This window comes from Monodon monoceros, unplaced genomic scaffold (assembly GCF_005190385.1).
Source record: "Monodon monoceros isolate NGI ecotype Baffin Bay Population unplaced genomic scaffold, NGI_Narwhal_1 Super_Scaffold_22, whole genome shotgun sequence".
Classification (NCBI taxonomy): Eukaryota; Metazoa; Chordata; class Mammalia; order Artiodactyla; family Monodontidae; genus Monodon; species Monodon monoceros.
The window spans coordinates 51,205,990-51,233,525 of NW_021703779.1; the positions used below are offsets into that span (position 1 = coordinate 51,205,990).

The window sequence follows — 27,536 nt, forward strand, 5'->3', positions numbered from 1 at the left end:
TGGAACAATTCTCACAGAGCAGCTGCTGAACACTAACAGAGGACCTCAGACACCTAAAAGGACAAGAAAGATCCTTGCGTAACTGAGTAGGATGAAAGAAAAAAAAGAAAGAAAAGAAAAGAGGAAGTGGAATGGGACCTGTGCCTCTGGGGGAGCTGAAGGAGAGGAGAGGGTTCCACACCCAGGGAAGCCCCCTCACCAGCAGAGTGATCATCAGGAACAGAAGGAGAACTTCAGGGGCTTGGAGGAGAGTGTGGCAACTGGTCTGTGGCAGGCAGGACAGAGTGAGACCTACACAGATGGTCAGTGCCACAGCCCTGTGTGCCCCTGCCTGAGACATGTCTGCTGGTGTGGAGGGGGGCTGAGTGCTGGAATATGGGGTTGGGAGAGCAGATCTGCAGAGGGGACTGCGGTTGGCTACATGGAGACAGCTTGAAGAGACAGGAGTGTGGAGCTCCACAACCAGGAATGTTCATGCAATAAGCCCAGGCTGCCATAGAAGCAAAGCACCACTGTTGAGTGGTAACAGAGTGGGGCCACCATTGCAGCCTCTTTCCCCACACGCCAACCCATGCCTCCACAGACACTAGGAAGTGCTCCTGCCTGGGCGGCCCACATGCCCCAACTTCTGTCTCAGCCCCATCCCACCTGAGCAGGCTTGTACACCCAGATCACCACCCTGGCCCCCTCCTGCCTGAGCAAGCTCCCGTGCCCAAGTCGCTGCCTTGGCTCCCTCCTGCCTGGTCAGGCACATGCACCCCGACTGCTACCCCGGCCCCCTCCCACCTGAGTGGTCTCATGCACCTCAGTTGCCACTCCAGCCCCCTCCCACCTGAATAAGTATGGTTGCCCTGATCACTGCTCTGGCCTCTGCCTGAGCAGGCTTGCACAAACCAATCACTGCTCTGACCCACTACCACCTGAGTGGGCTTGTGAGCCTTGAATATGGCCCTGGCCCACTCCCACATGGGCAGGCTTGTGTACCCCAGGGCTGCCTTGGGAGCAGATGCCAGTGTGTGGTCCACACACAGAGGTAGGACTGAAACCACAGCTGAGCCCCAGGGCTGTGCAGCTAAGGAAAAAGAGCTGAAATCTCTCTGTGCAGCTGTGCAAACCACAGATTTACACCTCCATTGCCGGCTTTGTAAATTCAATGCCTGAAGAACATTTGAACAGACAAGTGCTCCTGCAGCTGAGATGGGTCTGGCTTTAGCAGCTATGCTCTTTGTGGGCACATACATGTGGAGGTGAGCCAGGCCAGAGTCTGAGCTGCCTCCATAGTTCCCACAATGGGTCCAGGGGCATGACTACTGCCATCCTGGGACCTGACTTCAGTAGATCTGCACTGGTGGGCTGATGAAAACAATGTCCGAGAGACACCAGGGCCAATTGTCAGCATACCCACAGTTAAGGTGGTGCTGAGAGCAGTTCCAACAACAGTGTACTTTTGTGAGCCCACACAGCAAGTGAAAGGTGTCACAACAGAGCACACTCAACAGGTGAACAGCTCCAGAGGAGTAATACTCAGTGTCTTCTTTCCCAATGGGAGTGCTCCAATCCCACCTACCTCGTACCACAGATCAGAAACACAGCTCAAAAATAGGCCTGAGGCTTCTACTCCAACAACTAAGAAACAGACCCTGCCTCTGAAAGGGCAGTGACAAACACAGGGCAACAGAGAGGACCCACTCAATATACAGTGCAGGCTCTGGTCACCATAGCATCAGTCATACCACCTATCAATGAGATAATGGCCAGCATACACTGAAAGAGGTGGTAGACATCCATACTTAAAACAGCCCTCATATCAAAATTATTTATCCCACGCAGGCTACAAAGGGGTGTTCCCACATAAAAATAGCCCTCTAAGACAGTCTGAGGGTCTGACATCAACAGGAAGAACCTGGAGCATTTGGCTTTGAAGGCCAGTGGAGCATGAGTGCAGGAGCTCCACAGGGCTGGGGAAAACAGAGACTCCACTCTTGGAGGGTGCACACAAGTTCTCCGGTGCACTGTGACCCAGCACAGAGCAGTACCTCCATAGGAACCTGGGCTAGACCTACCTATGAGTCTTAGAGGGTTTCCTGGGGAGGTAGCGGTTGGCTGTAGTTCACTGTAGAGACAAGGACACTGGTGGCAGAGACCCCAGGGAATACTGATCCGTGTGAGCTCTCCTGGAGGTCCCCATTTTGGCAGCAACACTTGGCCCCATCCAACAGCCTGCAAGCTCCAGCATTGGAATGCCCCAGGCCAAACAACCAGAAGGATAGGAACACAGACCCACCCATTAGCAAAGAGGCTGCCTAAAGTCATATTGAGATCACAGCCACCTCTAAACACACTCCTTGACATGGCCCTGCCGACCAGAGGGACAAAACCCAACTCCACCCCCAGTGGGCAGGCACCAGACCCTCCCACAAGGAAGCCTGCACATGCCGCTGGACCAACCTCACCTACCAGGGGGCAGGCAACAGAAGCAAGAGGAACTACAGCCCTACAGGCTGTGGAAAGGAGACAACAAACACAGAAATTTAGACAAAATGAGATGAAAGAGAAATAGGTTTCAGACAAGAACAACTAAATGAAGAGGAGATAGGCAATCTACCTGAAAAAGAATTCAGAGTAATGATAATAAAGATGATGCAAAATCTCAGAAAAAGAATGGAGGCACAGACCGAGAAGGTACAAGAAATGTTTAACAAAGAGCTAGAAGATTTAAAGAACAGAGATAAACAATACAATAATTGAAATGAAAAATACACTAGAAGGAATCAATTGCAGAATAACTGAGGCAGATGGATGAATAAGTGAGCTAGAAGACAGGGTGGTGGAAATCACTGCCACAGAACAGAATAAAGAAAAAAAGTTAAAAGAAATGAGACCTCTGGAACAACATTAAATGCCCCAACATTTGCATCATAGGGGTCCCAGAAGGAGAAGAGAAAGAGAAAGGTCCTGAGGAAATAATTGAAGAGATTATAGCCGAAAATTTCCCTAACATGAGAAAGGAAGCACTCAAGTCCAGCAAGCATAGAGAGTCCCATGTAAGATAAACCCAAGGAGGATCATGCCAAGACACATATTAATCCAAGTGACAAAAATTAAATAGAAAGAAAAAATGTTAAAAGCAACAAATAACATACAAGGGAATCAAAATAAGGTTATCAGCTGATTTTTCAGCAGAAACACTGCAGGCCAGAAGGGAGTGGCATGATATATTTCCAGTGATGAAAGGGGAAAACCTCAAATCAATACTGTACACAGCAAGACTCTCATTCAGATTTGATAGAGAAATCAAAAGCTTTACAGATAAGCAAAAGCTAAGAGAATTCAGCACCACCAAACCAGCTTTACAAGTAATGCTAAAGGAACTTCTCTAGGAGGGAGACAAAGAAAAAAAAAAAGGCCACAACTAGAAACAAGAAAATCAGATATGGGATTTTGACTTTTGTTAATGTAGTGTATTACATTAATTGATTTGCATATGTTGAACCATCCTTGTGAGCTTGGGATGAATCTCACTTGGTCATGGGTTATGATCTTCTTTATGTGTTGTTCGATTCAGTTTGCTAATATTTTGCTGAGAATTTTTGCTGTAATTTTCTTTTTTTGGTGGTATCATTGTCTGGATTTGGTATCAGGGTGATGGTGGCTTCAGAGAATGTCTTCGTGAGTGTTCCCTCCTCTTCAGTGTTTTAGAACAATTTGAGAAGAATCAGTATAAGTTCTTCTTTGTATGTTTGGTAGAATTTGCATGTGAAGCCATCTGGTCCTGGACTTTTGTTTGTAGGGAATTGTTTTTGTTTTTTTTTTTTTGCAGTATGCGGGCCTCTCACTGTTGTGGCCTCTCCCATTGCGGAGCACAGGCTCCAGACGCACAGGCTCAGCGGCCATGGCTCATGGGCCTAGCTGCTCCGCAGCATGTGGGATCTTCCCGGACCGGGACATGAACCCGTGTCCCCTGCATCGGCAGGCGGACTCTCAACCACTGTGCCACCAGGGAAGCCCAGGAATTGTTTTTTTTAATTGTTACAGATTCTATTTCACATCTAGTGATCTGTCTGTTCAAATTATCTATTTCTTCTTGATTCAATTTTGGTGGGCTGTATGTTTCTAGAAAGTTCTCCATTCTAAGTTGTCAAATTCGTTGGCATGTAATTGTTCATGGTATTCTCATTTTTTTTTCGTATTTCTAGGGTATCATTTGATATTTCTCCTTTCTCATTTCTTATTTTGTTTATTTGGGTTCTCTCTCTTCTTGGTGAGCCTAGCCAGAGGTTTGTAAGTTTTGTTTACCCTTTCAAAGAATCAGCTCTTGATTTTATTGATTTTTTTCTATTGTTTTTATCTCTATTTTATTATTTCCTCCCTAATCTTTATTATTTCCTTCATGCTGACTTTAAGTTTTGTTTGTTCTTCTTATTCTAATTCTTTTAGGTGGTAGATTAGGTGTTTATTTGAGATTTTTCTTGTTTTTTGAGGAAGGCCTGTATTGCTATCAGCTTCTCCCTAAGAACTGCTTTTGCTGCATCCCATAGATTTTGTATGGTGGTGTTTTCATTGTCATTTGTCTCAAGGTAATTTTTAATTTCTTTTTTGATTCCCTTGTTGAACAATTGTTTTTTTTAGTAACATGTTTTTTAGTCTCCATGTAGCCATTTTTTTTCTCATTTCTTTTCCTGTGGTTGATTTCTAATTTCATGCTGTTGTGGTCAGAGAAAATGACTGAAATAATTTCTATACTCTTAAATTTGTTGAGGTTATTTCTGTGCCCTAGTATGTGGTCAATCCTAGAGAATGTTCCATGTGCACTTGAAAAGAATGTGGTTTTTTTTTTGGATGTAATGTCCTGAAAATATCAATTAAGTCTGACTTTTCTATTGTATCATTTAGGATCTCTGTTGCCTTATTGATTTTTCTCTCTAGAAGATCTGTCCAGTGATGTGAGTGAGGTGTTAAAAACTCCGACTATTATTGTATTCCAATCAGTTTCTCCCTTTATGTCTGTTAGTATTTGATTTACATATTTGGGTGCTTCTGTGTTAGGTGCATATATGTTGATGATTGTAAAATCCTCTTCTTTTATTGATCCTTTTATCATTATATAGTGTCCTTCTTTATCTTTCTTTATAGCATTTGCTTTAAAGTCTATTTTATCTGATATGAGTATGGCAACTCCTGCTTTCTTTTCATTTCAGTTTGCATGAAATATCTTTTTTCATCCCCTCAATTTCAACCTGTGTGTGTCCTTTGCCCTAAGGTGGGTCTCCTGTAGGCAGGATATTGTTGGCTCTTGTTTTTCTTCTTTTTTTTTTTCATCCAATCTACTACTCTGTGTCTTTTGATTAGAGCATTTAGTCCATTGACATTTAAAGTAATTATTGATATATGTGTATTTATTGCCATTTTACACCATGTTTTCCTGTTGATTCTTTGTTTCTTCTTTGTTCCTTTCTTTCTCTTTTTGTCTTTATTTTTGTGTTTTGATGATTTCCCTTTATTTTATGCTCATATTCTCTCCTTTTTGGCTTTTATGAATATATTGTATGTTTTTTATGTTTTGTTGCCCTGTTTTTCATGTATGTTAAGCCCTTCCTATATCTTCTTGCTTTACACTGATAGTCATACAGGCTCAAACACATTCTAAAAAAGCCTGCATTTTTGTACTCTCCTTTCCCACATTTTATGATTTTTATTTCCTATTCTACATCTTCATATTCATCCTTTTGATGTTGTTTGTGTTTATGATCACTTTCACAAATAGGTTTTTTTTTCTCTATTTGATCTATGTACTGGCTAATTTGATTTACTTTCAAATTATTATTTCCTTCTTTCTATATCTTTTTGCTCCTTATCTATTTAGAGGAGATCTTTCAATATTTCTTTTAGGATAGGTTTAGTATTGTTGTATTCTTTTAGTTTTTGCTTGTCTGAGAAATTCCTTATTTTTCCTCCTATTCTAAATGATAATCTTGTTGGATAGAGTATTCTAGGTTTCAGATTTTTCCCTTTCAAGACTTTGAATGTATTTTGCCACTTCGTTCTACCCTGCAGTGTTTCTGTAGAGAAATCAGCTGACAGCCTTAGTGGGGGTTCCCTTGTAATTAACTCTTTGTTTTTCATTTGCCACATTTATAATCCTCTCTTTATCTTTAATTTTTGCCACTTTTATTATACTATGTCATGGCATATGTCTGTTGGGTTCATCTTGTTTGGAAACCTCTGTGCTTCTTGTATCTGGATATCTGTTTCCTTCTTTACGTTTGGGAAGTTTTCTACCATAATTTCTTCAAATACATTTTCAATTCCCTTTTCTCTTTCTTCTCCTTCTGGAATCCCTATTATACATAGATTGGGATGCTTTATATTATCCCACAGGTCTCTTACATTGCTTTCATTTTATTATTCATTTTACTTTCTGTCTGCTATTTTGACTGGGTAATTTCCATTATTCTATCTTCATCAAAAAGTCTACAAATAAATGCTGGAGAGGGTGTGGAGATAGGGAACCCTCCTACATTGTTGATGGGAATGTAAGTTGGTGCAGCCACTATGGAAAACAGTATGGAGGTTCCTAAGAAAACTCAAAATAGAATTACCATATGATCCAGCAATCCCACTCCTGGGCATGTACCTGGGCAAAATTATAATTCCAAAAGATACATGTGCCACTATGTTCATAGCAGTGCTATCCACAATAGACAAAATGTGAAAACAATCTAAATGTCCATTGACAGATGAATGGATAAAGAACATGTGGTACATATATACAATGGAATACTATTCAGCCATAAAGAAGAACAAAATAATGCCATTTGCAGCAACATGGATGTGACTAGAGATTATCATACTAAGTGAAGTAAGTCAGAAAGAGAAAGACAAATACCATATGATATCACATATATATCAATATAAAATATGACACAAATTAACCTATCTACAAATCAGAAACAGATTCACAGACATAGAGATCAGACTGTGTGGTTGCCAAGGGGCAGGAAGGAGGGAGAGGGATGGACTGGGAATTTGGGGTGGTAGATGCAAACTATTACATTTAGAATGGATAAAAAACAAGGTCCTACTGTATTACACAGGAAATTATATCCAACCTCCTGGAATAAACCATAATGGAAAGGAATATTTTAAAAAAGAATGTTTATATGTGTAAAACTGAGTCACTTTGCTGTACAGCAGAGAATAACACATTGTAAATCAACTATATTTAAATTTAAAAAATAGTAAAAAAAAAATCACAAATAGGAAAGTTCAATGGTAAAGGCAAACATACAGTAGAAGTAAGCAATCATCCATACACAAATATGACATCAAAACCAGCAACAATGTGAAGAGGAGAGTAGAAATGCAGGAAATGGGAAATGCATCTGAAATTAAGAGACCAGCAACTTAAAACTAACTTGTATATGTATACAATGCTGTATCAAAACCTCATAGGAACTGCAAACCAAAAAACTAAAATAGATACACACAAAAAACATAAAAAGGAATCCAAACACAACACTAAATATAGTCCTTAAATCAAAAGAGAAGAGAACAAAAGATGAAGGGAAGAAAAAAGACCTAAAAAATAAATTTCAAAACAATTAAGAAAATGGTAATAAGAACATGCATACTGATAATTGCCTTAAAAGTAAATGGATTAAATGCTTCAACCAAAAGACATAGACTGGCTGAATGGATACAAAAATAAGACCCATATATTTGCTGTCTGCAAGAGACCCACTTCAGATCTAGGGACAAATATGGACTGAAAGTGAGGGGATGGAAACTGGTGTACATGCAAATGGAAATCAAAAGAAAGCTGGAGAAGCAATATATTCATATCAGATAAAATAAACTTTAAAATAAAGACTGTTACAAGAGACAAGGAAGGACACTACATAATGATCAAGGGATAACTCCAAGAAGAAGATATAACAGTTGCAAATATATATGTACCAAACATAGGGGCAACTCAATATATGAGGCTAATGCTAACAACCATAAAAGGAGAAATTGACAACAAAATAATAGTGGGGGACTTTAACACCCCACTTACACCAGTGGACAGATCATCCAGACAGGAAATCACTAAGGAAACATAGGCCTTAAATGACACATTAGACCAGATGGACTTAATTGATATTTATAGAACATTCCATCTGAAAGCAGAATACACTTTCTTCTCATGGAACACATGAGTGCACATGGAACATTTCTGAGGCTCTTGAGGCATAAATCAAGCCCCAATAAATTTAAGAAAACTGAAATTATATCAAGCACCTTTTCCAACCACAACACTATGAGATTAGAAATCAATTACAGGGTGAAAAAACTCTAAAAAACAAAAACATATGGAGCCTAAACAATATACTACTAAGCAACCAATGGATCACTGAAGAAATTAAAGAGGAAATCAAAAAATACCTAGACACAGATTTGAACAAAAACACGATGATCCAAAGCCTACGGGACTCAGTGAAAGCAGTTCTAAGAGAAAAGTACATAGCAGTAAAATTTTACCTCAGAAAACAAGACAAATCTTAAATAAACAACCTAAGCTTACACCTAAAGCAACTAGTGAAACAAGAACAAAAAACACAAGGTTCTTAGAAGGAAGTAAATCATAAAGATCAGAGCAGAAATAAATGAAATAGGGACAAAGAAAACAATAGAAAAGATTGATGAAAGTAAAAGTTGATTCTTTGTAAAGATAAGCAAAATTGATAAACCTTTAGTCAGAATCATCAGGAACAAAAAGGAGAGGGCTCAAATCAACAAAATTAGAAATGAAAAAGGAGAAGTTACAGCTGATACCACCCAAATACAAAGGATCATAAGAGACTACTATATGCAAATGTATGCCAATAAAAAGGACAACCTAGAAGAAATGGACAAATCCTTAGAAATGTACAACCTTCCCAGACTGAACAAGGAAGAAATAGAAAACATGAGAGACCAATCACAAGTACTGAAATTGAAACTGTGATTTTAAAATTCCAACAAACAGAAGTCCAGGACCAGGTGGCTTCACAGGCAAATTCTATCAATCATTTAGAGAAGAGTTAACAACTATCCTTCTTAAACTCTTCCAAAAATTGAAGAGGAAGGAACACTCCCAAGCTCATTCTATGAGGCCACCATCACCCTGATACCAAAACCAGACAAAGATACTACAAAAAAAAAGAAAATTACCGGCCAATATCACTGAGGAACACAGACGCAAAAATCCTCCACAAAATACTAGCAAATCGAATCCAACAATGCATTGAAAGGACCATATACCATGCATCCCTGTGATGCAATTATTCTTCAATATTGGCAATCAGTGTGATTCACCATATTAACAAACTGAAGAATAAAAACCACAAGATCATCTCAACAGATGCAGAAAAATCTATTGAGAAAATTCAACACCCATTTATGATAAAAACTCTCCAGAAACTGGGCATAGAGTGATCCTACATCAACATAATAAAGGCCATATATGACAAACCCACAGCGAACATCAGACTCAAAGGTGAAAAATTGAAAGCATTTCCTATAATATCAGGAAAAAGACAAGGATTCCACACTTGCCAGTTTTATTCAACATAGTTTTGGAAACCCTAGCCACGACATTCAGAGAAGCAAAAGAAATAAAAGGAATCCAAATTGAAAAAGAGTATCTAAAACAGTCACTGCAGATGACATGATACTATACATAGAAAATCCTAAAGATGCTACCAGAAAACTACTAGAGCTCATCAATGAATTAGGTGAATTTTCAAGATACAAAATTAATACACAGAAATCTGTTGCATTCCTATACACTAACAACAAAATATCAGGGAGAGAAATTAAGGAAGCAATCCCATTTATCATCACATCCAAAAGAATAAAATACCTAGGGATAAACCTACCTAAGGAGGCAAAAGACCTGTACTCTGGCAACCATAAGATGCTGACAAAAGACATCAAAGATAACACAAGCAGATGGAAATATATAACATGCTCTTCGATTGGAGGAATCAATATTTTCAAAATGACTCTACTACCCAAGGCAATCCACAGATTCATTGCAATCCCTATAAATTACTAGTGGCATTTTTCACAGAACTAGAATAAAAAAACTTTAAAATTTGTATGGAGACACAAAAGGCCCTGAATAACCAAAGCAACCTTGAGAAAGAAAAATGGAGCTGGAGGAATCAGGCTCCCTGACTTCAGACTATACCAAAAAGCTACGGTAATCAAGACTGTATGGTACTGGCACAAAAACAGGAATGTAGATTAATGGAACAGGATAGAAAGTCCAGAGATAAACCCACGCACCTATGGTCAGTTAATCTTCAATAAAAAGAGGCAAGATTATACAATGGTGAAGACAGTCTCTTCAATAAGTGATGCTGGGAAAACTGGACAGCTACATGTAAAAGAATGAAATTAGAACATTCTCTAACACCATAAACAAAAATAAACTCAAAATGGATTAAAGACAAGTTTAAGGCCGGATACTATGAAACTCTTAGATGAAAACATAGGCAGAATACTCTCTAACATAAATTGCAGCAATGTCTTTTTGATCCATCTCCTAGAGTAATGAAAATCAAAACAAAGATAAACAAATTTGACCTTATTAAACATAAAAGCTTTTATACGGCAAAGAAAGCCATAAACAAAATGAAAAGACAACCCACAGAATGGAAGAAAATATTTGCAAATGAAGTGACTGACAAGGGATTAATCTCCAAAATATACAAAGAGCTCATGCACCTATGTGAAAAAAAAATCAAAAAATGGGTGGAAGATCTAAATACACATTTCTTCAAAGAAGACAGACATATGGCCAAAAAGCACATCAAAAAATGCTCAACATCACTAATTATCAGATAAATGCAAATCAGAACTACAGTGAGATATCAGCTCACACCAGTCAGAATTGCCATCACCAAAAAATTTACAAACTATAAATTCTGGAAAGGGTGTGGAGAAAAGGGAACCCTCCTACACTGTTGGTGGGAATGTAAATTGGTTCAACCATTTTGTAGAACATTATGGAGGTTCCTTAAAAAACTAAATATAGAACTACTATATGATCTACCAATCCCACTCCTGGGCATGTATCTGGAGAAAACCAGATAATTTGAAAAGATACATGCATAACAATGTTCATTGCTGCACTATTTGCAATAGCCAAGACATGGAAACAACCTAAATGTCTATTGACAGATGAGTGGATAAAGAAGATGTGGTACATATATACAATATAACATTACTCAGCCATAAAAAAGAATGAAATAATGCCATTCACAGCAGCATGGATAGACCTAGAGATTGTCATACTGCATGAAGGAAGTCAGACAGAGAAAGACAAATACCATATGATATCACTTATATGTGGAAACTAAAAAGTGATACAAATGAACTTATTTACAAAACAGAAATAGAGTCACAGATGTAGAAAACAAACTTATGGTTACCAGGGGGGAAAGTGGGGAGGGATAAATTGGGAGATTGAGATTGACATATACATACTACTATATATAGAACAGATAACTAATAAGGACCTAGTGTGTAGCACAGGGAACTCTACCCAATACTCTGTAATGACCTATATGGTAAAATAATCTAAAAAAAAAAGTGGATATATGTATGTGTATAACTGATTCACTTTACTGTACACCTGAAACTAACACAACATTGTGAATCAACTATACTCATAAAATTTTTTTATGAAACCTAGATTGGTACATATATGCAATGGAATACTACTCAGCCATAAAAAAGAATTAAATAATGCCACTTACCGCAACATGAATGGACCTATAGATTATTATACTAAGTGAAGTAAGTCAGACATAGAAAGACCAATGTCAAATGATATCACTTCTATCTGGAATCTAATTTAAAAATGATACAAATGAACTTATTTATAAAAGAGAAACAGACTCACGGATCTCAAAATCAAATTTATGGTTACTGAAGGAGAAACATGGGGTGAAGGGATAAATTAGGAGACTGTGATTTACATGTGCACGCTATATAAAATAGATAACCAACAAGGACCTGCTATATAGCACAGGGATCTCTACTCAATATTGTTTAATAACCTATATGGGAAAAGAATCTGAAAAAGAATGTATATATATATATATATATATATATATATATATATACATATATGTATAACTGATTCACTTTGCTGTACACCTGAAATTAACACAACATTGTAAATCAACTATACTCCAATAAAAAGTTTTTAAATAGAATATGTGGTATATATGTGTATATATACATATATATACACACACACAATGGAATACTACTCACCCATAAGAAAGAATGAAATTTTGCCCTTTGCAACAGTATGGATGGGCCTGGTTGGCTTTATGCTTAGTGAAAGGAGTCAGACAGAGAAATACCAATAGTGTATGTTATCACTTCTATGTGGAATCTAAAAAATAAAACAAACTTGTGAATATATCAAAAAGAAACAGACTAACAGATACAGAGAACAAATTAGTGGTTTCCAGTGGGGAGAGGGAAAGAGGAAGGGGCAAGATAGGGGTACGTGATTAACAGGTATAAACTACCATGTATAAAATAAATAAGCTAAAAGGATATATTGTACAACACATGGAATATAGCCACTATTTTATGGTAACTGTAAATGGAATATAATCCTTAAAAATTGTGAATCACTATATTGTATACCTGAAACTTATATAACATTTTACGTCATCTAAACCTCAATGAAAAGTAATTTCCTACCTTTTGAAGGCTCAATAATATTACATTGTATGTTTACATGAAATTTTGTTTGTCAGTTTATCTGTTGATGGATGTGTTGCTTCCACTTTTTGGCTATTGTGAATAATGCTGCTATCCACATGGTTGCACAACATCAGTTAGAGTTTTTGCTTTTAATTCTGTTGGGCATATACCCAGAGATGAAATTGCTGGATCATATGGTAATTCTATTTTTAATTTTTTGTGGAACTTCCTTACTGTTTTTTATAATAACTGCACCATTTTACATTCCTACCAGCATTGCATAATGGGCACAATTTCTCAATATCCTTGCCAACACTTGTTATTTTCTGTTTTACTTTGTGTGTTTGTTTTATAATAGCCATCCAAATGAGTGTGAAATTGTATCTCATTGTTTTGATTTGCATTTACCTAATGGTTAGTACTAAGCCTCTTTTCATGTAATTATTACCCATTTGTGTATCTTCTTTGGAGAAATGTCTATTCAAATTGTTTGCCCATTTCTTTTTTTAATTGAGATTTGATTGACATTTAATAGTGTATTAGTATTAGGTTTAAGTTTTATTTTTTAAGATTTCACATACAAGTAAGAGCATACAGTATTTGTCTTCCACTGACTTATTTCACTTAGCATAATGCCCTCAAAGTTCATCCATATTGTCACAAATGACAGGATTTCCTCTTTTTTATGACTGAATAAGATTCCATTTTATATATATATATATATATATATATATATATATATATATATACCACAGTTTCTTTATCTATTTATCCATCAATGGACACTTGGGTTATTTCCATGTCTTGGCTATTGTAAATAATTCTGCAGTGAAAGTGAACATAGGGGTGCAGATATGTCTTTGAAATAGTGAGTTTATTTCTTTCAGGTATATACCCAAAAGTGGAGTTGTTGGATCTGGGAATTCTATTTTTAATTTTTTGAGCAACCTCCATACTGTTTTCCATAGTGGTCCAACTAACCCACCAACAATGCACAAGTGTTCCTTTTTCTCCACATTCTTGCTAACAATTGTTACTTCTCGTCTTGTTGATAACAGTGATTCTAACATATGTGAGATGATATCTCATTGTGGATATGATTTGCATTTGCCTGGTTATTAGTGACGTTGAGCATCTTTTCATGTGCCTTTTGCCCACCTGTATATCTTCTTTCAAAAAATGCCTATTCAGAGCCTCTGCCCATTTTTTAAATGGGTTGTTTGTTTTTTTTGTCGCTGCTGAGTTGCATGAGTTCTTTATGTATTTTGGCTATTAACCCCATGTCAAATGTTTGATTTGAAAATATTTTCTTTCAACTGGTAGGTTGCCTTTTCATTTTGTTGATGTTTTTTTTGGCTGTGCAGAAACGTGTTTGGTTTGATATAGTCCCACTTGCTTATTTTTGCTTTTGTTGCCTTTGCTTTTGGTGTCAAAAGGGTTCAACCTTTTGGGGGCCTTTTGGGGCTCATGAATCTGGAAGTCCATTTCTCTCAATATATTTGGTAAGTTTCAGCCTTTATTGCTTTAAATATATTTTCTGTTCCTTTATCTTTCTCTTCTTCCTGGATTCCCATAATGCATTTTTTGTTTCTTTTGGTTTTTCCCATAAATCCAGTGGGCTTTCTTCATACTTTTTATTTCTTTTTGCTCCTCTGCCTGGATAAGTTCATATGATTTATCTTTGTGTTCATTGATTCTTTCTTATTCTTAATTCAGTCTGCTGTTGAAGCTCTGTTGAATTCTTCAGTTCAGTCATTGTATTCTTCAGCTCTAGAATATACTTTTTTGTTTCTATTTCTTTATTGCATTTCTGATTGTGTTCATGGATTGTTTTCCTAGTTTTATTTAGTTGTTTGTGTGTTCTTGTTGTTCACTAAACTTTTAGAGCATTATTCTGAATACTTTGCCAGATATATCATAGATCTCTATTTCTTTAGGGTCTGTTATTGGAACTTTATTAATTTCCTTTGGTGGTGTCATGTTTACCTGATCTGCACATTTGAGTAAGCAGTCTCCTCTTCCAGACCTCACAGATTCACTTCAACAAGGGTATTCCTAGTCAGCATACCTTGGTGTTCTGGATGGATCGCCTGATAGCACCCTTTTACAGGTGAGGCTTCCTACTGGGATCTTTAAGTCAGGCCATAATCCTTCAGTGCCTTGTCTTAGCTGATACTGTGTCATATTTACCACCTGCACCAGTAATGGATGATTAACTGTTTTCTACCATGCAATGCCCACTACTTAAACTTGTTCCATGTAATACTTGCTGACTGAAGAGCTCCATTCCCATAATAGAAAAATGGATAGTCTTTGTATAGGGGGTGACAGTTACAACCAGAGCAGAAAGTTCTTTTTGTAGAACTGGGCCAATTTTAATAAAGTGGGTAATTACTATTTTAATTATTCTTCCTCTCAAGCTGATCACCTCTTGGGTGGGGTGGGGAGTCGAGGGGTCCCTTTAAAACATGAGTGATTTCTGGGATAAGGGAGATTTGAGAAAACGTGGCCAACAAAGCCAGCCAGTGCTGTTTAGATCTTGAAACCCAAACTATAGTTATTTTTTTTTCATTTTATATTGACTATAATTGATTTACAATGTTGTATTAGTTTCAGGTGTATAGCAAAGTGATTCAATTATACATATACACATATCTCTTCTTTTTTCAAATTATTTTCCCATTTAGGTTATTACAGAATATTGAGCAGAGTTCCCTATGCTATACAGTAGGTCCTTGTTGGTTATATATTTTAAATATAGTAGTGTAAATATGTCAATCCAAAACTCCCAATCTATCACTGCCCCTGACCCTTCATTCCTAGTAACCAAAAATTTGTTCTCTATGTCTGTAAGTCTGTTTCTGTTTTGTAAATTAGTTCATTTGCTTTTTGGTTTTTGTTCTAGATTCCACATATAAGTGATATCATAAGATATTTGTCTTTCTCTGTCTGACTTCACTTAGTATGATAATTTCCAGGCCCATCCATGCTGCTGTAAGTGGCATTATTTCATGCTTTTTAATGGCTGAGTAATATTCCATTGTCTACATGTACCACATCTTCTTTATTTGTAGATGGACATTTAGGTTGCCTCCATGTTTTGGCTATTGTAAACAGGGCTGCAGTGAACATCGGGATGCATGTATCTTTTCGAACTGTGGTTTTCTTCAGATATATGCTGAGGAGTGGGATTGCTGGATCATATGGTAGCTCTATGTTTAGTTTTTAAAGAAATCTCCATACTGTTCTCCATACTGGCTGTACTAATTTACATTCCACCAACAGTGCAGGAGGGTTCCCTTTTCTCTACACCCTCTCCAGCATTTATTGCTTGTAGACTTTTTAATGATGGCCGTTCTGACTGGTGTGAGGTGATACCTCATTGTAGTTTTCATTTGCATTTCTCTAATAATTAGTGGTGTTGAGTATATTTTCATGTACCTCTTGGCCATCTGTATGTCTTCTTTGGAGAAATGTCTATTTAGGTCTTCTGCCCATTTTTTGATTGGGTTGTTTGGTTTTTTTCAAACTCATTCTATGGTATCACCCTGATACCAAAACTAGACAAGGATACCAGAGAAAAGAGAATTACAGGCCAATATCACTGATGAACATGGGTGCAAAAATCCTCAACAAAATACTAGCAAACCAAATGCAACAATACATTAAAAGGATTGTACACCATGATCAAGTGGGATTTATCCCAGGGATGCAAGGATTTTTCAGTATGCACAAATTAATCAGTGTGATACACCACATTAACAAATTGGAGACTAAAAAACATATGATCCTCTCAATAAATGCAGAAAAAGCTTTTGACAAAATACAACACCAATTTATGATGAAAACTCTCTGGAAAGTGGGCATAGAGGGAACCTACTTCAAAATAACAAAAGCCATATAGGACCAATCCACAGCTATCATCATATTCAATGGTGAAAATTTGAAAGCATTTCCTCTAAGATCAGGAAAAAGACAAGAATGTACACCCTCTCCATTTTTACTCAACATTGTTTTGGTAGTCCTAGCCACAGCAATCAGAGAAGAAAAAGAAATAAAAGGAATCCAAATTAGAAACGGAGAAGTAAAACTGTCACTGTTTGCAGATGACATGATACTATACATAGACAATCTTAAAGATGCTACCAGAAAGCTACTAGAGCTCATCAGTGAATTCAGTGAAGCTGTAGGTTACAAAGTTAATACACAGAATTCTGTTGCATTTGTATACATTAACAACCAAAGATAGAAAGAGAAATTAAGGAAACAATCCCATTAACCATTGCATCAAAAAGAATAAAATACCTGGGATAAACCTACCTAAGAAGGCAAAAGACCTGTACTCCAAAAACTAAGATGCTGATGAAAGAAATCAAAGATGACACAAACAGATGGAAAGATATACCATGTTCTTGGATTCAAAGAATCAATATTGTCAAAATAACTATACTACCCAAGGCAATCTACAGATTCACTGCAATCCCTATCAAATTACCAATGGCATTTCTCACAGAACTAGAATAAAAAACTTTAAAATTTGTATGGAGACACAAAAGACCCTGAATAACCAAAGCAATCTTGAGAAAGAAAAACAGAGCTGGAGGAATCAGGCTCCCTGACTTCAGACTATACTACAAAGCTACAGTAATCAAGACAGTATGGTACTGGCACAAAAACAGAAAGATAGATCAATGGAAGATGATAGAAAGCCCAGAGATAAACCCACGCACATATGGTCACCTTATCTTTGATAAAGGTGGCAGGAATGTACAGTGGAGAAAGGACAGCCTCTTCAATAAGTGGTGCTGGGAATACTGGACAGGTACATGTAAAAGTATGAGATTAGATCACTCCCTAATACCATATACAAAAATAAGCTCAAATTGGATTAAAGACCTAAATGTAAGGCCAGACACAATAAAACTCTTAGAAGAAAACTTAGGCAGAACACTGTCTGACATAAATCGCAGCAGTATCTTTTTTTTTTTTTTTTTTTTTTTGTGGTACACGAGCCTCTCACTGTTGTGGCCTCTCCCGTTGTGGAGCACAGGCTCCAGATGCACAGGCTCAGCGGCCATGGCTCACGGGCCCAGCCGCTCCGTGGCATGTGGGATCCTCCCAGGCTGGGGCATGAACACGTGTCCCCTGCATCGGCAGGTGGACTCTCAACCACTGCGTCACCAGGGAAGCCCAGCAATATCTTTTTTGATCAGTCTTCTAGAGTAATGAAAATTAAAACAAAAATAAAAAAATTGCACCTACTTAAACTCAAAAGCTTTTTCACAGCAAAGGAAACCATAAACAAAACAAAAAGACAACCCACAGAATGGGAGAAAATATTTGCAAATGATGCAACCTACAAGGGATTAATCTCCAAAGTTTACAAGCAACTCATGCAGCTCAATATCAAAAAAATAAAAACTATAGTTAATATGTTGAAAGTGTGATTGTCTACTAGAAGGGGCCAGCTTCTACAACCTGCCAGATCCCTGTATGGGGGCTGGTGCCTGCCACTGGAGGAGATCAGGAGTAGTCTTTGCAGGGGTAGCTGTCTTTGAAGGTGATGCATTTTGAGGATTGTAATCTAACCCTAGTAAATATTGTAATTACTCCACCAGTTTACCAGAGATAATACAATTTGGATTCCCTTTGTTTCTTTGGATCCAGTATAACCTCTCTTGTTCATCTCATAGTTCACACTTAAGCATGGGCCTGGTTGTAATTGGTTTGTTTAGCCTAGAGGAAAGAGGCATCACTGTTGATAGCAATTTCAATTTAGGCCAAATAGGGTATTGTTTGTAGAGTTAACAAGTGACACAACTCTGAGTTTGTCTTTCATGAGTTTCTTTTAAATGTAGGGCAGCTCTGACCTCTTCAATTGTTTTAGCATTAGCTGTCATGGCTAATAAAAAGAACTTACACTTAAGAGGAGCCCTCCTGACAAACAACTAGGTAGACTCAGGACCTAATTAAGTCACCTCTGGACTTGCAGAGTCATCATACTTCATGCCATACTGCATCCTCTATTACCTAGTAAGTCCACTCCAACGTCCCAGCTGATGGAGGAGATATTTGTCCTCAGTTAACATTTTCCATTGCCAGTCTTCCTAGGCCTTTATGAGGCCTAACATAGGATGGTTAGCCCTCCAAGCCATAAAAATATGTATCAAAAGGTATATATAGACTGGGGTCCAAAGCCTCCTCTGTTGGTCATTCCCACCTTTCACACTAATTAGTAGGGACACCATTTTTTTCCATTTTGAGCCACCAATTTTGGCAACCAATTGCTTAACTTCAGCCCCCATAAGGTGAAGCTTGTTCCTCACCAGATCTATTCTATATAGCCAGGCAGCCCCTTTTTTACTTGATTCCAGGGTTAGGTCTTTAAGGAGAGACTGGGCCTCAGGAAAAAGGAGAGGATATATCTCTTTATCCAACTGAGAACCAGCCCCTCCTTTTTGGCCCTGCCCTTGTGCCATTTCTATATCTAACTTTTGCAAGTAGTTACCAGGAAAGCAGAGGGTAATATATCCTCATCACTATCATGATGGTATCGTGCTGCCTTGCCCCCTAGTGGGCACTAGTCCTCTTTCATAGGGTCCTGCCTTCCATTTCATCTCCCCCAGTTTAAGTTTCTACCTCATATTTAGGCAGTGCCCTGGTGAGAAGCACCCTCTGGCAGAATTCAACACATGTCTAGTGGTTCAGAGCACCTGTTCAGTTATTGCACAGAAATTCATCTTTTCTATGGCTTGCAGATACTGAGTGCAGTTTCTCAGGGTATGCAAAACAAGTAGGCTTTAAATAGGTAAAAACTACTTATTTGGGCTATGTTTAAAACAATTGGATGGGTAAAATTTTGAGTTTGGTACTGATGTGCTTTGCAGCTAACAGGTCCCAGCCTTCTATGAAGGAGTAAACAATATAGAGCCATTATGCAGAGACCATCTTTAGCTCATTTATATAACAGTAATGTATAATAGTATAATCACTATGGAAAACTGATTTTCACTTTCCTAAAAAACTAAACATGCAACTACCATACGATCTAACAATTGCACTAATTGCACTCCAGGACATGTATCCCAGAAAAATGAAAACTTTGTTCACACAGAAACCTGTACACTAATGTTCATAGCAATTGTATTCATAATAGCCAAAAACTGAAAACAACCCAAATTTCCTTCAACAAGTAAATTGTTTATAGGTAAAAATAACTCTGGTACATCAATGCCAGAGATTATTACTCAGCAATAAAGAGGAATGAACTAGTGATACATGCAAGACCTTGCAGAGAATTGTGATGAATCTTAAAATCTAATCTCAAAATGTTACATACTTTATGCTTCCATTTATATAAATTTCTTAAAAAGACAAAATTAATGGTTAAGATTAATGGTTACCAGGGATTAAGGACAGGGTGGAGGATAGAGGGTACGGAGGTGTGTGTGGCTATAAAAGTACAATAGAAGTACTCCTTATGGTGAGGGAATTGTTATCTTTACTATATCAATATCATCCTAGTTGTGATATTATATTAGTTATCCTTTGGAGAACCTGGGTAAAGCATTTTGGGGATCACTATTTTTTATTTTTTTTTGTGGTACGCGGGCCTCTCACCGTTGTGGCCTCTCCCGCCACGGAGCACAGGCTCCAGACATGCAGTCTCAGCGGCCATGGCTCACGGGCCCAGCCACTCTGTGGCATGTGGGATCCCCCCGGACCGGGGCACGACCCCACGTTCCCTGCATCAGCAGGCAGACTCTCAACAACTGCGCCACCGGGGAAGCCCTATTACTTTTTTTAATTGTGGTAAAATACACATAGCACAAAATTTACCATCTTAACCATTTTTAAGTGTACAGTTCAGTAATGTTAAGTATATCTGCATTGTTCAATCAATCTCCAGAAATTTTCCATTTACGAAACTGAAATCTCTGTATCCATTAAAACAGTTTTCGATTTCCGCCTCACTCCATCCCCTGCCAACTATCATTCTACTTTCTGTCTCTATGTATTTGAATACTCTAGATCCCTCATATGAGTGGAACCATATATTATCTGTCCTTTCATCTCTGGCTTATTTCACTTAGTATGATGTCCTCAAGGTTCATCCATATGAAACTTCTGTCAGAAGTTTCATTCTCTTTTAAGGCTGAGTAATATTTCATTGATTGCATATCACATTTTGTTTATTCATTCATCTATTTATAGACACTTGGATAACTTCCACCTTTTGGTTCTTGTAAATAATGCTGCCATGAATGTTGGTGTAAAAGTATTTTTGAGGCCCTATTTTCAAATTCTTTTGGATATATACTGAGAAGTGGAATTAATGGATCATATGGTTAATCTATTTTTAATTGTTTTGAGGAATGACCATAGTGTTTTCCATAGAAGCTGTAGCACTTTACAGTCCAACAGTGGTGCACAAGAGTTCCAATTTCTCCACCTTCTTGCCAACACTTGTTTTTGTTTTTTCAAATAGTAGCCATTCTGTTGGGTATGAGATGATATGTTATGGTTTTAGTTTGCATTTCCCTAATGAGTAGTGACGATAGTTTCATGTGCTTATTGTCCATTTGTATCTCTTATTTGAAAAAATGATTCAGGTCCTTTGTTTTTTGTTTTTTTGTTGTTTTGTTGGAGTATAGGTGATTTACTATGTTGTATTAGTTTCAGGTGTACAGCATAGTGATTCAGTTATACATATACATATATTCATTCTTTTGCAGATTCATTTCCCATATAGGTTATTATAGAATATTAAATAGAGTTCCCTATGCTGTACAGTAGGTCAGTGTTGCTTATCTATTTTATATATAGTTGTGTGTGTATGATAAGCCTAGGATCCTAATTTATCCCTCCCCTCCCCATGTATCCCCTTTGGTAACCATCGGTTTGTTTTTGAAATCTGTGAAACTGTTTTGTAAATAAGTTCATTTGTAACATTTTTAAAATTAGATTCCACATATGAGTGATATCATATGTTATTTGTCATTCTCTGTGTGACTTACTTCACTTAATATGATAATCTCTAGGTCCATCCATGTTGCTGCAAATGGCATTATTTTGTTCTTTTTTAAGGTTGAGTAATATTCCATTGTATATATGTACCACATCTTCTTTATCCATTCCTCTATCAATGGACATTTAGGTTGCTTCCATGACTTGGCTATTGTAAATAGCACTGCAATTACAATTGGGGTGCATGTATCTTTCTGAATTATGGTTTTCTCTGGATATATGCCCAGGAGTGGGATTGCTGGATCATATGGTACTTCTACATTTAGTTTTTTACGGAACCGCCATACTGTTCTCCATATTGGTTGTACTAATTTACATTCCACCAACAGTGTAGGACCGTTCCCTTTTCTCCTCACCCTTTCCAGCATTTGTTTGTATATTTTTTGATGATGGCCATTCTGACCAGTGTGAGGTGATACCTCATTGTAATTTTGATTTGCATTTCTCTTATAATTAGTGATGTTGAGCATCTTTTCATGGGCTTTTGGGCCATCTGTATGACTTCTTTGGAGCAATGTCTATTTTGATATTCTGCCCATTTTTTTATTGTGTTGTTTGTTTTTGTGACATAGAGCTGCATGAGCTGTTTGTACATTTTGGAGATTAACCCCTTGTCGGTCACGTTGTTTGCAAATATTTTCTACCAACCTGTGCATTGTCTTTTTGTTTTGTTCATGGTTTCCTTTGCTTTGCAAAAGTTTTTAAGTTTAATTAGGTCCCATTTGTTATTTTTGTTTCTTTTTCATTACTCTAGGAGGTGGATCAGAAAAGATATTGCTGTGATTTCCTAATAGGAGGGACTGGTTCCTGCCCAGTGGTGGGTGGAGCTGGGTCTTGTCCCTCTGGTGGCAGGACCATGCTCAGGAAAACTTTAAGAGGCTTGTCTGCTGATGGGTGGGGATGTGTTCCCGTCCTGTTGGTTGTTTGGCCTGAGGTGTCTCAGCACTGGAGCCTACAGGCTGTTGGGTAGGACTAACGTCAGCCTCCAGGAGGGTTCATGCCAGTGAGTACTCCCCAGAACTGCTGCTGCCAGTGTCTTTGTCTCCACAGTGAGCCACAGCTGCCCCCTGCCTCTGCAGGAGATGCTCCCATACTAGCAGGTAGGTCTGGCCCAGTCTTTATGGGGTCATTGCTTTTTTCCCCTCTGTCCTGGTGCACACGAGACCATGTGTGCACCCTCCAAGAGTGGAGTTTATGTTTCCCCCAGTCCTGTGGAATTCCTGAGATCAAACCCCGCTGGCCTTCAAAGCCAGATCATCTGGGGGCTCCTTCTCCCAGTGCTTGACCACCAGGCTGGGAAGCCTGATGTGAGGCTCAGAAATTTCACTCCTGTGGGAGAACTTCTGTGGTTTCATTGTTTTCCAGTTTGTGAGTCACCCACCTGGTGGGAATGGGATTTGCTTTTATCACAGTTGTGCCCATCATACCATCTCATTGTGGCTTCTTCTTTGTCTTTGGATATAGGGTATCATTTTAGTCAGTTCTAGCATTTTTTTGTCAATGTTTGTTTAGCAGTTAGTTGTGATTTTGGTGTTCTCATAAAAAAGTGTGAGCTTACATCCTTATACTCCACCAACTTGAGCTAATCTCATGTCAGAGCATGTTCTGCTTGTTTTGCTCTAAGACTTTTATAATGTCTGGCCTTACATTTAGGTCTTTGATCCATTTTGAGTTTATTTTTGTGTATGGTGTTAGAGAATGTTCTAATTTCATTTTTTACATGTAGCTGTCCAGTTTTCCCAGCACCACTTATTGAAGAGACTGTCTTTTCTCCATTGTATATTCTTGCCTCATTTGTCATAGATTAATTGACCATAGGAGCATGAGTTTATTTCTGGGTTTTCTATCTGTTCCATTGATCTATATTTCTGTTTCTGTGCCAGTACCATACTGTTTTGATGACTGTAGCTTTGAAGTATAGTCTGAAGTCAGGGAGCCTGATTCCTCCAACTCCCTTTTTCTTTCTCAAGATTGATTTTGTAACTTGGGGCCTTTTGTGTTTCCATACAAATTTAAAATGCTTTATTCTAGTTCTGTGAAAAATGCCATTGGTAATTTGGTAGGGATTGCATTGAATCTATAGATTGCCTTGGGTAGTATAGTCATTTTCAAAATTTTGATTATTCCAGTCCAAGAACATGGTATATCTGTTCATCTGTCTGCATCATCTTCAATTTCTTTCATCAGTGTCTTATAGTTTTCAAAGTATAGGCCTTTTCCCTCCTTAGGAAGGTTTATTGTAGGTATTTTATTATTTTTGATGTGATGGTAAATGGGATTGTTTCCTTAATTTCTCTTTCTGATCTTTCATTGTTAGTGTAAAGGAATGCAAGAGATTTCTGTGTATTAATTTTGTATCCTGCAGCTTTACCAAATTCTTGTTTGCCTTTACTGGTGAGCCTTCCCATTTGTAATTTTATTGTTTCTAGTTGTGGCCTTTTCATTTCCTCCTACAGAAGTTCCTTTAGCATTTGTTGTAAAGCTTTTTTGGTGGTGCTGAATTCTCTTAACTTTTGTTTGTCTGTAAAGTTTTTGATTTCTCTGTCAAGCCTGAATAAGAGCATTGCTGGGCAGAGTATTCTTGGCTGTAGGTTCTTCCCTTTTATCACTTTAAATATATCATGCCACTGGATTCTGGCCTGCATAGTTTCTGCTGAAAAATCAGCTGATAACCTTATTTTGATTCCCTTGTATGTTATTTGTTGCTTTTCCCTTGTTACTTTTAATGTTTTCTCTTTGTCTTTAATTTTTGTCAGTTTGATTAATATGTATCTTGCTGTGTTCCTCCTTGGGTTTATCTTGTATGGGACTCTGCACTTCCTGGACTTGAATGAGCATTTCCTTTCTCATGTTAGGGAAGTTTTCAGCTATTATATCTTCAAATATTTTCTCAGACCCTTTCTCTCTCTCTTCTCCTTCTGGGACCCCTATAATGCAAATATTGGTGCATTTACTGTTTTCCCAAAGGTCTCTGAGACTGTCCTCATTTCTTCTCATTCTTTGTTCTGTGGCAGTGATTTCCACCACTCTGTCTTCCAGCTCACTTATTCATTCTTCTGCCTCATTTATTCTGCTATAGATTTCCTTCTAGTGTATTTTTCATTTCAATTATTGTATTGTTCATCTGTTTGTTGTTCTTTGAATCTTCTAGCTCTTTGTTAAACATTTCTTATATCTTCTCTGTCTGTACCTCCATTCTTTTTCTGAGATCTTTATTATCATTACTCTGAATTATATTTTTAGGGAGATTGCCTGTCTCCATTTCACTTAGCTGTTCTGGATTTTTATCTTGTGCCTTCTTCTGGATCATATTTCTCTGCCATCTCATTTTGTCTATTTTCTGTGTTTGTGGTCTCCTTTCTGCAGCCTGCAGTATCGTAGCTCCTTTTGCTTCTGGTGTCTGCCCCCTGGTGGTTAAGGTTGGTCCTGGGGCTTGTGCCTGCCCACTGGTGGGTGAAGTTGTGTCTTGTCCCTATGGGGGCAGGGCCATGTCAAGGGGTGGGTTTAGAGGTGGCTGTGAGCTCAGTATGACTTTAGGAAGCCTGTCTTCAGCAGAGATCTTTCTGCTAGGAACTTTACTCTTAAATTATGAGCATGTCCAGTCTTTTTAATGTCATCAAAGTTACCTTACTTTTGAGATCTGCCTACCTACCAGGCTAATATTTTCTTGACATGAGGAAAACATAAATAATCTATTTCTCCAGCTAAGCTAACCCACTTTTTTTCTTTTTGTTTATTCAAGGTTCTGGTGTGGGATGTATAACCACTTTGACAAAGGGCTGCAGCCCAAGCAGAGTATGCTAGAGAGCCTCTTGGAAATTAAGAAGCAGAGATCAATGCTGGAGGCAGATGTGCACAAACTAGAAAAGGTGAAGAGTTAAATCTCAAAATGAGAACCTCTTGCCCCTTCTGAGTAGGCCCAATCCACTGAGAGTTGAATTGGTACTTGTGAGAAGCTGCCTGGCTGGCTTGTTATACTCTCTGCATTCCAAGCATCCTGTGTCTATAAAGCTCTAAGGCACAACTCTTTTTTTACGTTCCATATTAAGTGGTAAATATAACACTCAGTTAAACAAGTGGATTGGTTCACTTTTTGGATCTGGATGGAATTATTAGGAGGAACAAGAGGGAATGACAGGGAAGTAATACAAGTATTTGTTATCCATCAATAAGTATAACTTCTTGGGTGTACTAATGAGAACAATGAAATTGTTATATTTCCAATTAGGAAAACCTTATAAAAAATCTGATTTCCTTCCCATGTAGATTATAAATTCTGCTCATTGTACCAGCAAAAGCAAAGTCACACACTTGTTTTTAATTAGAGGTTAAACAAGTCAACAGGGATTTCCTTTCAATAAATGGAAAATGCTGAGCTGCTTCTGGAATCCAGAGGTTCCTAGGGGTGTGTTTGAAGTAGAGGGGAGGGATATTTTTTAGAAAAGAATTCTTGGAAAGGGTGTGCTGCTTAGGTAATGGGTGTGAAACTCCTTTTGACCAGATAAGGCATAGCTTTTCTGCTCACTGTAAGTAAACAAATATCCTTTTATTGTGAAAATAAATGTATTGTGACTACATCAGATCCTAAACTTTTGAATGTCCTCTTGGCAGGTAACAGTCAGTTAATTACTTGGCTCCATTAAAAAAAGAAAAGAAGAAGAAGGGGAAGGGGAAGGAAAAAACTGAAGCATAACTTAAAATCATAGGAAACAAAGGAAACAAGCAGCCCCAGGAAGGTCAAGCCCTAGGCAGAACTGAGAAGTAGGAAACCTTTTTCCTGATGTCTTCTGCCTCCTTTTTTACCTATTAGCAACCTTCTCCACAAGGTCTCCCGAGCAGGTGTCCTATTCTAAACCCAGCCCTTTCACTTATTCCTGCCTAATTCCTGAGAGAATCAGATTCATTCTAGATAGAATCAGATCACTTTCTGATTCTAAAGTTCAAAAGTAAGTAAGGCTTCCCTTTAAAATAATAACTATTGGGCTTCCCTGGTGGCGCAGTGGTTGAGAGTCCGCCTGCCAATGCAGAGGACACGGGTTCGTGCCCCGGTCCAGGAAGATCCCACATGCCGCGGAACAGCTGGGCCCGTGAGCCATGGCCACTGAGCCTGCTCTCAGTTAGGGTGTTTATTATCTCAACACCTGGGAACTCCTTTAACCAATCCTCTCAGCTTTATGGGTATTGATGGAGACCTGAATACCTTGATGGAGAGTGGCACTCTTTCTAGGGAAGGAGGCCTTCGAGTTCAGATGGATCAAGTAAAAATCCAGTGTGCAGACCTCCACCCTGACTATTATGGGACCATGGGCAGCCTTAGGGCCATAAACATTTCTGGGGGTGTCGGCTTCTCTGGAGACACAGGCATCTCTGGGGTCTCAGGCATCTCTGGCAACACGGGAACCTCTGAGGCTATGGGCTTCTATGAAGACATCAGCGTCTCTGGGGCCATGAGCTTCTCTGGGACCACAGGCATCTCTGAAGACACAGGACTCTCTAAGGCCATCACCAAGGAGGCAGGTTTCTCTAAGCAACAGTGAGCTATTCATCTGCTTCCATATTAGGTGCAACTGCAACACCCACAATGATCCTTGTCTCAAAAAAGGCTGTGCTGCTTTTCTAATTGGATTAAATGGGCAGGGCCAGGGCACCCCTCCTCCCAGTTAAGAGTCTGGAAGGGGATTTAGGGCCTTTACTAGTTAAGCAACCAGTATATGCATGTCAAGTAGGCCAGAATATAGGCAAGAGAAAGAATATGT

At 38.2% G+C, this 27,536-nt stretch overlaps 1 protein-coding gene across 1 annotated transcript in view; it reads left to right on the forward strand.

The window, feature by feature from the left end:
• Nucleotides 1–27,317, forward strand: part of MTMR8 (myotubularin related protein 8) — a 223,348-nt gene extending 196,031 nt beyond the window's left edge. Inside the window, exons 13-14 of the mRNA XM_029240183.1 lie at nucleotides 25,523–25,656; nucleotides 26,887–27,317. Of these exons, the coding sequence (XP_029096016.1) occupies nucleotides 25,523–25,656; nucleotides 26,887–27,317 (565 nt within the window). The remainder of the gene's footprint in view (nucleotides 1–25,522; nucleotides 25,657–26,886) is intronic.
• The last annotated feature ends 219 nt before the right edge of the window (nucleotides 27,318–27,536 follow it).